Here is a 14,856-nt window from a genome sequence, read left to right as displayed (position 1 = left end):
CAATTCTTTCTGTAGTTACTGTAGTTTTTGTGCGACTTTTCTTTACACAAATTACCAACAAAATAGTCTAAAAATTGTATTTTTACACTTTTCCATAAGAAGAGTTGGCCATGAAAAATTTTCATTGATTTTTTCTAGTTGTTTTTCCTCTGTTAAAAATTATTTACGGTAACATAAAATTCGGAGAATGCGTATTGCGCAACATATTTGACGCGCAAAATATCTCGTAGCGAAAACTACAGTAATTCTTTAAATGACTACTGTAGGTCGATTAACGGAAATTATTTATCATTCGGCAATGACAAAAAACTAAATAAAGTAAATGGGAAAAAAATCGAGATCGCGTAAATCGACCTACAATAGTCATTCAAAGAATTACTGTAGTTTTCGCTACAAGATATTTTGCGCGTTAAATATGTTGCGAAATACGCGTTATTAGACTTTCGTGATCCCGTAATAAAAAAATTGAATTTGCTTCGCAGTGTTCCCGAAATACAGCCAAATTTATTTTTTTCAAGCTTTTTCGTTGCATTTTCTCCAATTTTAGTCTCCGTTTTCCCAACATCCTCGTTTTTACACTTGTCCAGGTAATTTTCTCTAATTTCTGGGAAAATTCCGCAGAAAAAACGGAAATCTAGAAAAATTCGAGATTTCCCAGCAGTTTATTTTGATTTTCTTCAATTTTTCACTCAATTTCACAAAGAACTATTCGAAATCGAAAAAAAAATCGATTTTATTCAGAAATTTATTAAAAAATTTTAAAAAAATACCGTACCCTTCAAGCAACGTGTACTCCTCTCGGAAAATTCGAATTAATTATTAATTTTTATTGATTTTCAACCAATTTCGCTACCAAAAAGGGTGTGTTCCCTCTAATTTAGGATAGTCTTTGCCATTTGTCTCCTTCCGTTTTCTCTTTTATCTGACTGGGGTCACATTCACAGTGAAAGGAGAATTAGAAAAAAGAAAAAAAGATGAAAACACGCTGTGTCTCTATCTCTCCGCCAATTCTCACGGTTTTCCCGGTGAGTTACAACGAAGAAAATGAACACTTCGATAAAAAATATATATTGACGCCCCGGGTTACCGATTACCGATGCCCACAAAAATCACTTCTTATCAATTTTTAAATGGTTTTTTTCAGGACAATCTGATTTTTATTTTTTCTCACTCAACCTCCACTCTCTTCAAGTTCCATGCTCTCTTTTAACCTCTTCTACAGCTATTATTGTCGGCCACCTGCGCACACACACAGGGCCTTCTCACACACCATTTAGCATGGGCGGCCCCTTGATGAGCGATGAAAGCGAGAGACGCAGAGAAATTGGTGTAGCGGGGGGCCATGGTGCACTACCGACAGCGCGCGCATACACCACCACCAACCGCCTCTTGTCTTCTTCCCCCCTTCTTCTCACGTCCCCCGGTCCGTCATTTATTTGAATTTTATGGATCCTTTTCGCCTCGTTTTCCTCGTTCCACTATCCTCCCTCCTACCTCCTGCTGGGTTCTACGTTTATTTGCATTTTATAATTGGAGGAACTTCTTCATTCGAACATTTTTCGCTTTTTTTTCCCGTCATTCTTTTTGAATTTTGTAGAGCGAGTAGCGGCCTAGTTTTCGGCTAGGCCATCTGTTGCCAATGACAGATGTGTTTTGTTCACCGTATCGATTCCTGCTCTTTAATTTAAAATTCCCGCGTTTCGGATTTATAAGCAAAAAAGTAATTTTCTACGTCAAAAATAGGTAATTTTAAGGTATTTAAAGTCTGATCGTGGTGTCACCCATGCCAAAAAACATGGCATGCGCCTTTAAAGACTACGGTATATTTACAAAAATGTCGAAAAATGCGAATTTTAAACAAATTTAAAGATTTTTGATGATTTTCTCCTTTTTGTTCGGAATTCCCTTGTTTAAAATTTATGATTTTATTTTTAAAAACTCAAATTACAAATTAATAAGCCGAAAAATATTGTTATTCGCGGTGGTACCCACATTGAAATACATGGCACGCGCCTTTAAAGGTTACGGTAGACAAAAATACTTGAAAATTTAATTTTGAACAAATTTCGAAGTTTTCGATCAATTTCTAGATATTTCACATCGAAATTTCCTCGTTTCAAATTATTTTTTCAACGAAACAGCTCAAATTCGACATTTTTAAGCAAAGAAAAGTAATTTTGTTCGAAATTCGTGTCGAGACCCACACCAAAATAAGCGGCATGCGCCTTTAAAAGTTACGGTGGACAAAAGTATTTTTTAAATTAAAATTAAAACAAATTTCACCGTTTTTGCTGATTTTTCTTGAGTTTTTCATCTAAAATTTCGATTTTGTCGTCAAAATTTATCTCTAATTCAATAAAAATTCAACATTTTCCAATTTTAGAAGTCTAAACCTCCACTTTCTCCCCAAAATCCTATCGAATTCAAATTTCCCGCGTCTTTCCCCTCTCCATGGCCTAACTTCCGCGGACCTAGTCCCCCTTTTTTCTTGTTTTAAATGGTTCCGTGCTTCTTTTCCCTCCATTTTTCCGTCAATTTCCCATTAAAATCGTTAAAAAATGCTCTAAATTTCCAGATATAAAAATACACAAAAATGATGGCCGACGAAGAGCTCGGCGATGAGGTGAAGGTGTTCCGTCGGGATGAGGATGCTGACGATGATCCAATGATTAGTGGTGAAACGTCAGAACAACAGTTAGCCGATGATAAAAAAGAAGCTGTAATGGAAGCAGAATTAGACGGTGCCGGTCGAAATCCATCGATTGATGGTGAGTTTTCCAATAAATTTGATCGAAAGGGGAAGGTGGCCAGCTATCACACAAAATTTTATGGACCACCTCAATTGCCTTTCGACTTTATTACACAAAAAAAATATTTGAAAATTCTTCTAAATTTCTAAATTTCTGCAGGAAAAAGGGACATTAAATATTAAAAAAATACATATAAATTTAAATTTAAATAATTTAAATAAAAACTTTAAATGCTAAGACTGATCCCAAAAAAAGAGAAAAAAATCATTAAATTTGAAAAAAAAACCTTATTTAAATTCCCGCATTTTTTGTCTAAACTCCGCCCATAGAACCGTGCCGCACTTTGTTTTTTTTTCAAATTCAGCGTAAATCCATATTTTGGGGGTTTTTTTTCAGTTTTTAAATGGAGAAAAAGGTTTTAAAAATCGCCGAAAAATTCATTAAAAGCTAGAAAAACAACCCAAAAATTGGACTTTACGTTGAAATTAAAAAGTGCAAAAGTGCGGCACGGTTTTATGGGCGGAGTTCAAAATCGAGACAAAAGCGCGGGAATTTAAATTAATTAAAAATCGCTAAAATATTTTTTTTTGACAAATTTGAGTATTTTCAGTGTTATTTTGAATTTCAACCAATTTTAAAGCGATTTTTCGCCATTTTTTATATTTTAAAGTATTTCTAACACTTTATAAATGAAATTTACTCATTTTTAACCAATTTTTTTTCCGGTTTTCACTATTTTCTATTAAAAAAATCCATGCTAATTTCAAAACACCCCTAAGAATTGACCTGATGGTCCCGGGCCTTACGCAATGACATAATGACGTAAAAGGATGTTACGCAACGGTGTTCGAACACCATCTGCGTCTCTCCGAATCCCATACTATCTCGGTCCGTTATCTTGTGTGCTAATCCGTCGTGAGTACTTGAACAAGTTGGTCCGTCTGTGTGTGCTCAATAGACTGTATAGGGGTGCGAAAGGATTAAGAATTGGATAATATTCAAAATTGATCTGAGAAATTTGAACTTGGCGCCAAAAATTGACCTTTTTTGAGATCTGTGAATGGAAAAATCTAAAAAATTATGTATTTCAGGCCTTTAGAGGTGCTAGAAATTCCTTTTAAAATTTTACGAAAAATCGCTTTAAAATCGAATTTTCAATTGAAAAATCTAAAAAATGAGAGGTTTTGAACTCGGATATCACTATAAAAGTTGAATTTTAAAATATTTTTAACTGAAAATTGTGAAAATTTGCGAAAAATCGCTTTCAAAAATCGAAATTTTGAAGGAAAAATGAGATAATTAACCCTATAAAATTGAGTTTTGAAGAATTTTAACTAAAAATTGTGAAAATTACCGAAAAATCTCTTTAAAATCGGAGTTTTCATGAAAAAATCTGGAAAAATGAAATCTTTAACCCTATAAAATTGGATTTTAAAGAATTTTGACTAAAAATTGTGAAATTTGCCAAAAAATCGGTTGAAAATCAAAAATTTGGCTCTTTTTTAACCATTCTAACCGAATAATTATCAAATTTTCAGTGTTAAAAAGTGCATTTCCAAAAGTCGAACCAATGTCACCATCGTTTCCCGGTTTAATGTCACACTTCAGTCCTGGATACTCGGCAGCTGCTTTACCCATGTTTATGCCTCTATTTATGGTGATTTTTTACTTGGAAAATTGAAAAAATTTGAATTAAAACACATAAAAATTGGCGAAAATCGACAAAAATCGACTTAAAATTGTATTTTAGAGTTAACAAGTTAAATACTTCTGAACGAAAAATTACCGAAATTGGCAAAAAATCGGCTTTAATTGGAAGTTTTCACTGAAAAATCTGAAAACAAAGGTGAATATTAGGCCTCGAATATGTTATAAATACCTTATAAAGTTGAAATTTCAAGATTTCCCCCAAAAATCGACGAAAAATCGCTTTAAAATCCTTTTTATGACAATTCCCCCTATTTTATTAGAAAAATTATGTAGTCTAGGCATTAGAAATACTTTTAAAAGTTGCAATTTCAATATTTTGCCCAGAAATTGCCTAAGAAATGGGAAAAATTATGTATTTTGAATTTTTAAAGGGTTCGAGAGCCTCTATATTTTTGGAATTTAAGAATTTACACCAAAAATTATTTAAAAAAAGCGAAAAAACACCCTAAAATCGAAAGCTTTATTGAAAAATATGGAAAATTGTGTATTTTTGAGCTTATTCTTCAATTTGAATCAAAAATCGTCGAAATTTGCAAAAAATTGCTTTAAAATCCTATTAAAAATCATTTTTCCAACAATTTCTTCCCCAAAAAAGCAGAAATTCCAAAAAAAAAAAATTCAAATTTTTACCCAATTTCAAGAATTTTTAGGGCTTTTCTCCATTTTTGTAGAAAAAAAACCGTATTAATTTTTTATTCTTCCTACAATTTTCTTCCCCAAAAAGCAGAAATAATACAAAATTTCCACTAAAAAACTGAATTTATTGTCTTCCAAATCCAAAAATTCTTGGCTTTCCGCCATGGGGTTCTGGCCTTCCTCATTGAATTTTTCGCGCTCCATTGACAATCGCCCGCCGGACTGGGATAGTCGTGTACTCCACACGGACAAGTGCATTTAGTTTTACAACTAAAATCGAGCCGCGACGCGACACGCAACGCGCCGTAAATCTACTGAGCCAAAATGACCTAGTTCGGCAAAAACTCTTCCATTTCATTTTATGAGGGAAGCCAAAAATTCGTGAGAAATTCTACAAAATTTTCACCGAAAAACTGAATCTATTATCTTCTGAATCCAAAAACTCGTTGCATTTCCTCGAAAACAGTTTTTTCTTCTTTTTTGTTGGAGAAGCCTCATTAACTCCCAAAAAATTGCGTGTTTTTTGGCAATTTGTTTTTCTCGAAAAACTATTGGCGAAAAAACACCAAAAATTTCTTTTGAATTGTTGAACATCATGTCAAGAGCCGAAATTATTTCCTTTTGCGTCACTTTGGGGGGTCTCGATGGTGGTGGTAATTATGGTTGCTGGTACCCGAGACACGGATACAATAGACAATTAGACACCTCTGGGCCCCCCCCCCCCCCACACACACATGTTTGGACACCTTTTTTCTACAGACAAAAAGACGCGGAAAACAATAGGTTCAAAAGGTGTGTGTGTGTTCGTATTCATTCATTACAAAATGATGATGACCCCACACCAGAACAAGTGTGAGAGAGCTCTAATTGCTTCCGGAACATGATTGGTGCCACTTCCTGTAGAGAATTGACACTTGTTTTTTGAATTTGTTGAGAGCTAGCGGGGATCTGAATGATTACCGTACCTACCTACTAGGCCTATCTTCTCGGGGTACTGTACACAGACACGTGGTGTCAAAGTGTCTCATTTCGACTTGATCTACGTAGATCTACAAAATAGGCGGGAGAAGAGACGCAGAGCTCTCAACTGATTTCGCATGGTTAAGAACCTGTTGACGTCACATATTTTTGGGTGAAAAATTCCCGCATTTTTTGTAGATCAAACCGTGAAGGGGCAGCCTGACACCACATGCACAGGTTGAGCCAAGGTTTTCTGAAAAATTAGGAACGATTTTCCATTCGGTTTTTGTAGCAAAAACTAAAGGAACTACAGTACTTCTTAAAGGCGCGCAAGTTTGTTTGAATTTAACTTCGCTTCGAGATCGGGTACTGTAGTTTTGGCGCGAAAATTGCCATATTTTATCCCCTCTACATTTTTTTCAACTCCTTCTCGTTAGGGGTACTGTAGACAAGTGACTAAATACACCAATCTACTCAAACATTTGAGTTTTCACTGACGAATTCGAACTCTTTAGTAGATTTCGTGGAAACTGAATGACTACCGTACCTTTCAGAGCTGTGCGGCAAATCTTGAAAACTACAGTACTCCTTAAGGGCACACGGTCTTTTGAGATTCAAAAAGTCGGTCGCTTTGAGACCAATTACCGTTTTACTTTTAGGTATTTTCGAATAATTCGAGTTTTTGAAACTTTCAATTGAATGTAAAGTTGCTCTCAGAGAGTACAAATATTTATATATAAATAAATTTGAAAAAAAACTTTGAGGCAACAATCGGAAAATCTGATCCGTATCTATTCCATTTCGACTTAAGCCCCTCCACATCTCAAGTGACTGTTTTGTGCTCTGTGAGCAACTAGTGATAACACAGATACTCTAATGAGCTGCGAACGAGACTTGCAAAACAAATATTGTTAACGAGCGGCCGCCGATTGGAGGATATTGAGCAGAGCAGTACAACAGTTTCCGAGAAGAAACTTCTCGGGGGTACTGTAGGACAGGTGGGGCCAGCCGCTCAGGGAGTTAGAGAGAGTGCTACAAAAATTTTTTTGGGTTAAAAATTAGTGGGAAATTTGCTTTTTTGCACTTTTTTTAGAAATGTTTTCTGGAAAATTTGATTTTAAAAAAAGAAAAAAATGTTTTCGATTTTTTTTTTGAAAAATGGGAAAACCGACACCCGTATGAAGGGTGTCGTTAAAACGAACATTTTAGAATTTTTAAAAATAGCTTTTTTTAAATTTAAAATCGATCTACTTTTGTTTAAATTGATGAGAAAAAATATTTAAATTGATAAACTAATTTTTGAGAAATCGAAAAAAAATGTTCGAAATATCGGAAAATTGAAAAACAAAAAATTTTCGATTTTTAGTTTTTTGAAAAAATTGAAATCGATTTTTTTTTCAGAATCCATACGCAGCAGCACTACGATCACCAAGCCTGATGTTTCCAATGGGAGCAATGAGCCCCACATTTCCAATGTTCCCGCCAAGTCCTGTCTATGGAGCAGCAATCGCTGCGGCAGCCGCCAAACAACACTTTGAGAATATGGCTCCACTGAACATGCGAGCCGGTCATCCAATGAATCAGATGGGAATGCCACCATACATGCATCCATCATCAATGGCTCCACAGAATGTCGATCGAAGGGCTCAAGGAGGTGGAAAAGCGAAGAAGGATGATCATGTGAAGAAGCCATTAAACGCGTTCATGTGGTTTATGAAGGAAAATCGAAAAGCACTGCTGGAAGAGATTGGAAATAATGAGAAACAGAGTGCAGAGTTGAATAAAGAGCTTGGAAAGAGGTGGCATGATTTGTCGAAGGAAGAACAGGCGAAATATTTTGAAATGGCAAAGAAGGATAAGGAAACACACAAGGAACGGTATCCGGAGTGGTCGGCGCGGGAAAATTATGCGGTTAATAAGAAAAAGACGAAGAAACGAAGGGATAAGAGTATTCGTGAGTTTTTTTTTCGGAAATTTTACGGTTTAGGATCAAAATTTTGAGAATTTTTCAAAAAAAAAAAATTGCCTAACTTTCCTGGGAAAACTGCCAAGAATTGAGATTTCCGCTAACATTATGCCATTTTTGTTGGAAATTTTGAACCGCAATGAAATTTTTTTTTTCAGAAAATTTGAGGTTTAGGCCTCAAAAAATATCCCAAAAAAAGCGAATTTCGCTATTCTGAAATTTTCGGTAAATTTCCGGTTCAAAAATTTTAGCTAAAACCTCCAATTTTGCAGGAAATTTTGAAAAAAAAGGGAAAATGCAATCATTTTTTGCATTTTTTTGACATTTTTCTGGCATTTTTTTCGCCTTCCGCTTGCTAAGTGAGCTGTCAGCCAATGTCGAAAACTGCAAAAAAAAAATCGAAAAATGCAGAAAAATGCACAAAAAATGTTGAAAAATGAGAAAAAATGCACAAAAATGCAATCATTTTTTTGCATTTTTTGGCATTTTTTTTGGCATTTTTTTCGCCTTCAGCTTGTGAAGTGAACTGTCGAAAAATGCAGAAAAATGTCAAAAAATTTCGAAAAATGTCTAAAAATGTGTAAAAAATGTAAAAAAAAAATGCACAAAAATGTAGAAAAATTCCGAAAAATTCCAAAAAATGTCGAAAAATTCCAAAAAATGTCGAAAAATGCATAAAAATGTTCTAAAATTTCCACAAATGCAAAAAAATTGGATGCGTTTTTTTCATTTTTCTACATCACATGAATAACCCCATAAATGTCTACTGTAGCGGAAGGAAAAATTAACAGCGCTACGGTAGTCATTTTAATAATTACTGTAGTTTTCGTTACGAGATATTTTTATATTTTTCGCGTCAAATATGTTGTACAATACGCATGCTCAGAATTTACCAGCTTTAAAATAAATTAAAAATTTTTTTTCCAGCATCGGAGAACAACGATCAGAAGAAGTGCCGAGCCAGATTCGGAGTTAACAACACAGAAATGTGGTGTAAATTCTGCAAGCGGAAGAAGAAGTGCGAGTACGCAACTGATCGTTCGGGCGGTTCCGATATAACTGACAGTCAGGATGGACGAGGTACAAGTGGTGCGTATAGCAGTAGCTCGGAGAGCCCATCACCAAAGGCAAACGCTGGAATTGCACTGACCACACAGCAGCAGCAAGCAGCAATGATGCATACGATGTTGATGCAAATGCGTCTAGGATCGACGACGGGAGCATCGACGCACGTTCCATCACCACTGGCGTCCTCGTCGGCAGGCAGGAGTCCGCTGGATGCGAACGCGTCGGATTCGGAATCTGATGTTGAGGAGGAGGAAGACGAGCAGATTGATCCGACGGTTATGCAGCAGACACATGATATGCTTATGCAGGAATCGATGTGTACTATTTAAGAATCTTCTCCGGCATTTAGTTTCGGAAAATTTGAGGAAAATCAACTTTTTCTCGAGGAAAAAATTTTAAAAAAGATGAAAAAACCGTGCCGCAGCGTTGCAAAATTACGCCCCGCCTATTTCTATGCTTTGTTGATTTTTGAAAATTTCACAATACAACATGCCTGTTGAAACGTGAATTTTGCAAAAAAAAAAAGCAGTGCCGCACAGAATTAGGGCGGAGCCTAATTTTGCAACCATGCGGCGCGGTTTTTTCTTTTTTTTTTCTTCGATTTTTTTTCGATTTGTTGAATTGGATAACATTTCCGCTCAAAAAAAAAGAATAAAATTGTAGCTTTATTTAGAAAAAAAATTTAAAAAAAAAAGAGAAAAAACTGTGCCGCAGGGTTGCAAAATTACGCCCCGCCTCTATTTCTGTGTGGCACTGATTTTTTTTTTTGGCAAAATTCACGATTCAGCAGTGCCTATATGGCAGTATATAACACTGTTAAAACGTGAATTTTGCAAAACAAAAAGCAGTGCCGCACAGAAATAGGGGCGGAGCCTAATTTTGCAACCCTGCCGCGCGGTTTTTCTTCTTTTTTTTAATTGATAAACTTTCGATTTTACCTTTTGGCTAGAAAAAAAATCCGCAAAAAACCGTGCAAAATTACGCCCCGCCCCTTTTTCGATGCGGCGTGCTTGCTTTTCACGGATCTTCCTGAAAAAGTTGATTTTCTTGAAATTCCCGTCGGAAACCATCTACCGTATACCCCCTTCCCCACCACCATCGTGCCCCCTCCGAGTGCTATTTCAATCCCCCGCCCCCCAATCAAGCTTTCATCACAAATTTTTAATCATCTCTCAGCCCTCTCTCTCACATCATTGATCTTCGTCGTACTCATTTTAGGATTCATTTTTCGTCTTTTCGTAAATTATTTTTTTTTCTCATTTTCAACATTTTTTCTTCAAATTTCGCGGGTCCACCTCACTCCTTCTCCTCCTCCTCCAAAAAAGAAACGTTGAAAGCATTTAAATTCTGTTTTTTTTTCACTTAAACTCGCCACTAGGACCAAAGAATTTTTGCTGGATATTTTTTGAATTTTTTTTACTTGTGAATTATGAATTATATTATGTACAATTTCATCATCATCATCATTTTTCTATTTTTTTTTCCTCATCTCATCTGATTATGTTTCATTTTGCTCATTTTTCTCCTCCGTTACCTCGAGGTAATAAAATCTTTTTTAAAATTAAATCGTGAAGCGTTACACTTGTAGAAAAAATTGTGGAAAGACGTGGAGAACTAGAAATAAATAGAAAAAAAATGTTTCCAAAAATTTTGAAAAAAATTAAGTTCTCAATTTCAAGTTGAACAGTTCATACCGATTTCACAACACAACATGGGTGACGACGCTTACGAGTTTTTGGCTCCAGATTTAGTAAGTTTTCTTCGCGCGCGTTTTCAGAGATCATTAATAAGAATTTCAGCTTGCCCCACCACCACCATCTCAACAACCGGCAGCAGTTGCTCCGAGAGCACCACGCCCAGCACCTGGACATCCCGCTCCGACGAATGAGCTTCCACCTGTGTCGGTGGCAAAGAAGTAGGAACTTCTTTTTTTGGATTTTTGGATTTCATTCAGAATTGGGAAATTTTTATATAATTTGTGTAGGATAGGATAGTATGAGTACTGTAGGGGTACTGTAGGTGCGCTGTAGCAGTACTGTAGGGGTTTTTAGGGTTACTGTAGGTGTAATGTAGGGATACTGTAGGAGCACTGTAGGGGTACTATGATTACTATAGGATTACTATAGGATTACTGTAGATTTGGAAAAATTGAGTTTTTGTCTGTTGTAGGGGAACTGAAAGAGTACGGTATTGGTCTGTAGACTTACTGTAAGATTACTGTAGGGGTACTGTAGGATTGCTGTGGGAGCACTGAATTTGTACTGTAGGGGTACTGTAGGTGCGCTGTAGGAGTACTGTAGGAGCACTGTACGGCTACTAGGATTACTATAGGATTACTGTAGGGGTTCTGTAGGATGACTGCTGTAGGGGAACTGCAGGGGTACTGTAGGAATACTGTAGGGGAAATGTAGTGGTACTGTAGGAGTTCTGTAGGATAACTGTAGGGGAACTGCAGGGGTACTGTAGGAATACTGTAGGGAAAATGTAGGGGTACTGTAGGAGTACTGTAGGATAACTGTAGGAGTACTGTAGGATTACTGTAGGAATACTGTAGGTGCGCTGTAGGAGTACTGTAGGGTTTATTAGAGGTACAGTGACGTCACAAATGTATTTAAATACATTTTGCTATATTACTTGAATAACCCCATTAGAAAAAATTATCTTAAAAAACTTTTTAAAAAAACTTTTAGATTCGAAGTGCAGCCGGCCCAAAAAGGATCGAAGAGCAAATCGAACCAATCATCGGGTGACAATTCAAAGGACAAGAAGAAAAAGCGTACAAAGCGTTCGGGTGGCTCAAAATCGAAAGAATCCTCCGAGCCACCACCATCATTGTCCGCCTTCAAGTGGCAAATGGCGATCAGTGCGCTTCTTGTCTTCAGTTCAGTTGTTATCACTTTGATGGTATTGATTGATGGTCTTATGTGATTTGAATAAAGGTTTTATGGGTTTTATTTATTATTATTTTAATGTGATTTGAATGAAGGTTTTTTTTGGCATTTTATCAATCATTATTATAATGTATCTCAATTATGAATTATTAATAGTTATATTAACATTACTGTACAACGTGACTGTTGAAACCCGTCAAAAACCGCCGCAAACATCTTAAGCCGGTGGAGAAAAGCGAATATTCAAGTGCTGATCATTGTCATGACCTAGGTTGGCTCCGATGTACAAAGGATCATAGCCAGGCATTCCCACCACTACACCCATTCCATTTCCTTCTTTATCATGGATTTTTGCAGATGAGGAGAGTTGGCCCTGAAACATTTCTTAGATTTTTTTCTTGATTTTCCTTCATAAAAGTGTGGGTTTCATACAAATTTTGATAAAACTTTGAAATTGCTAATTTTTTTTCCGGTTTTTTAATTCTTTCAGGAAAGCTCGATGACTCCTCAGTTTTTTTTGAAACGTAGAAAAATGCTATCAAAACGTAAGTGCGCTCAATAGCTAAACGCTCCGCCCCATAACGTTGGGTCTCGTTAGGTATTGGCAGCAAAATTTAAATTTAAAACATCTTGAATTAGTTTAGCCGATTTCAAGAATTTTTAGTGTTTTTGATATAACGTATAGTGTTTCCGCCCATTCCCAATAAGACCCAAATCATATGGGCGGAGCATTTTCGTTTGGTCGTGGAGCGCGATTGCACTATGGTTTTAAAATGCGTATTCTAAGTGAAATTTGGACAATTTTCTAATTTTTTAAATACAAAAAAAAATCGGAGCGAAACTGGCTATTTGTGTTTAGAACATGGTGCATTGTGACACCATATTATTTCCTACTTACAAGCTCCATTAATTGCTCATGAAGTGGCATTCGATCTCTTCGCAAGGCTTCACTCTTGGCTCGATGATATTTTAGAAGTTGTCGCTCACATTCGAACTCGCTGCCGGTTAAGCAAATCCTGAAAGGTCTTAGTGAAAAAAAACTAGAAGAAATAAGTTTTCGCAAAAATTACATTTTAGCTCTGTGGAGCACACTTTCCGGTGATTCTTCGTGTGCTCTCGTGTCGATTCCTTTTTCGAAAACTCTAAAAAAATTTGATTTTAAATTCAAATGCTGGGCCCCCAAAAATTAAAAAAAATAGCAAAAACGAACTTTTGATTCACAAAGTGTAGATTAATTGGTTCCATATTTGGCAGTGGCAAATAAATTCCGTTGATTTCTTTTCGATTATTCACAAATTTTCCGTCAGTATCTAACAGGCGGGTCTCGTCTGGAAGACCGAAACTTCCACCGGCAGACATTTCATTTTCCGAATAGTGATAGAACGCCTTGGGTACTGTTAGCTTTTCACCGTCGACTGGAATCTGGAAAATTGATTTTCAGAACATTTTTCATAACTTTTTTGTGGAAACTCCAAAAGGCATTCGCTGCGAGACCCACAAAAAGGATGGGTCTTCCCGAAAAATATATACAGTAACCTTGAAGGCGCATATACAGCAGTCTTCGAAAAATAAAATACGTGCGCGTCGAAACCCATAACTTTCCGTGAAAGTCATATCGTAATCTCACTTTTTTGAAATTCTTAATAAAAGACGCATAGATTTGTTTGGCAGGGACTCGCCGCGAGAAAAAGTTTATGGAAAACATTTTTTCCAAAAAATATAATACGAGAAAATTTGCACCCAAAATTGCGACGAGACTCACCCCAATTAATCTGTGCGCCGAGTGAGGAATGGGTCTCGACGCGCAAATTTAATTCTTTGAAAATAACTTCTGTATGTGCCTTTAAGATTATTTACTGTAACTATTTTGAAATATAAAAAGTTCTTGAGTCCTGCCACGAAAAAAAAACAACTACTACAGTACTCGCTATTTAAAGGCGCATAACCCATATCTCACCTGCAAAAACGGTCTTGCACCATAATTCTGTCCATGCTCAATAGTACCAAAAGCGAATTTCAAATCATCCGCGTCGTTGCCGGTTTTCCGACGATCAACCACACCGGCAAAAGTGAAAACGACAAGAAAAGATGGCAAAAATAAGCGAAATCTCATGGCTTATCCGATGATAATGATAACAATGAGAAGAAGATCACCGTTTGACATTTGACCACTATCTCAGGGGGGAGGGGGGACAGGTTCGATTCAAACCTGTTCTATTTTTCATCGGTGAGAGGAAGGTTTTGATCCGGTGACGGATAAAAGTTCGAAAAACAGTTAATTGGCTGAGTTTTTTAAAGTGGCCGGGAACAGAGAAAGCTGGGCCATCTTCCACAGTCCGCAGCAGGTCATACTGTACCCAGTCTCGACACGGCAATTTTTTAAATTTGTAAATGGAAAAACGTATGCGCCTTTAAAAAGTACTGTAGGTTTCAACACTATGATTTTCTGTGTTTATTTAGGTTTATTTAGGAAAATAAATAGCTCGTCATATAAAATTGTGAAACTTGATAAAGGAGTTGGAAACAACAGTACCCTTTTAAAGGCACATACTTCTCCAATTAACGAAAATGTTTGTGTCGAGACCGGATACTGTATTTTCATACTGAAAAATATGTTTTGCGCGTAAAATGTGGTGCATTCGACTAACACGAAAAAATCGCATTTTCCGCACAATTACGTAGCATTTTTGCATTCAGAAAGGGGGTCGGCGGCAAACCATTTTTCCGGCAAATCGGAAAATCGGCAAATCGGCAAGATGGCAAATCGCCGAGTTGGCGAACTTGCCGAAAATTTTCGGCAAGTTGTGGTTCTGCACTTTTTTTTTCGAAATAGTTTCAGTCGTAAAAATTCGTCTAAAAACTTCCGACAAATCGG

At 36.4% G+C, this 14,856-nt stretch overlaps 3 protein-coding genes and 5 non-coding genes across 8 annotated transcripts; 5 read left to right on the top strand and 3 right to left on the bottom strand.

The window, feature by feature from the left end:
- Nucleotides 1-1,212: 1,212 nt before the first annotated feature.
- W10C8.8 lies at nt 1,213-1,582 on the bottom strand. Its single transcript, NR_050002.1, has one exon. It is a non-coding gene; the product is annotated as an Unclassified non-coding RNA W10C8.8 (non-coding RNA).
- Nucleotides 1,288-1,437, top strand: W10C8.12. The gene has a single exon (NR_050003.1). It is a non-coding gene; the product is annotated as an Unclassified non-coding RNA W10C8.12 (non-coding RNA).
- An 821-nt stretch (nt 1,583-2,403) lies between the features above and the next one.
- Nucleotides 2,404-2,552, bottom strand: W10C8.14. The gene has a single exon (NR_050001.1). It is a non-coding gene; the product is annotated as an Unclassified non-coding RNA W10C8.14 (non-coding RNA).
- A 23-nt stretch (nt 2,553-2,575) lies between these two features.
- Nucleotides 2,576-10,656, top strand: pop-1. The gene is made up of 4 exons (NM_058652.6): nt 2,576-2,768; nt 4,289-4,407; nt 7,458-8,010; nt 8,950-10,656. The coding sequence occupies exons 1-4, from the start codon at nt 2,594-2,596 to the stop codon at nt 9,417-9,419; spliced, it is 1,317 nt and encodes a 438-aa protein (NP_491053.4). The 5' UTR covers nt 2,576-2,593; the 3' UTR covers nt 9,420-10,656.
- W10C8.17 lies at nt 5,814-6,004 on the top strand. The gene has a single exon (NR_101531.1). It is a non-coding gene; the product is annotated as a small nucleolar RNA W10C8.17 (small nucleolar RNA).
- Nucleotides 10,051-10,150, top strand: W03D8.13. The gene has a single exon (NR_101530.1). It is a non-coding gene; the product is annotated as an Unclassified non-coding RNA W03D8.13 (non-coding RNA).
- Nucleotides 10,657-10,752: 96 nt separating the features above from the next.
- On the top strand, nt 10,753-12,098 carry W03D8.3 (uncharacterized protein). Its single transcript, NM_058651.3, has 3 exons — nt 10,753-10,840; nt 10,890-11,005; nt 11,781-12,098. Exons 1-3 carry the CDS (start codon nt 10,802-10,804, stop codon nt 12,016-12,018), a joined length of 393 nt encoding a protein of 130 aa, NP_491052.1. The 5' UTR covers nt 10,753-10,801; the 3' UTR covers nt 12,019-12,098.
- W03D8.11 (Peptidase M23) lies at nt 12,027-14,143 on the bottom strand. Its single transcript, NM_001047230.5, has 5 exons — nt 13,939-14,143; nt 13,192-13,403; nt 13,052-13,123; nt 12,880-12,997; nt 12,027-12,354 (listed from the first exon to the last, which is right to left on the bottom strand). Exons 1-5 carry the CDS (start codon nt 14,092-14,094, stop codon nt 12,199-12,201), a joined length of 714 nt encoding a protein of 237 aa, NP_001040695.1. The 5' UTR covers nt 14,095-14,143; the 3' UTR covers nt 12,027-12,198.
- Nucleotides 14,144-14,856: the final 713 nt, after the last annotated feature.

The sequence above is a fragment of the Caenorhabditis elegans genome, chromosome I, assembly GCF_000002985.6.
Source record: "Caenorhabditis elegans chromosome I".
Taxonomy (NCBI): Eukaryota; Metazoa; Nematoda; class Chromadorea; order Rhabditida; family Rhabditidae; genus Caenorhabditis; species Caenorhabditis elegans.
Note: the sequence above shows the minus strand (reverse complement) of the source record. Positions and strands in the feature narration are given on the sequence as shown.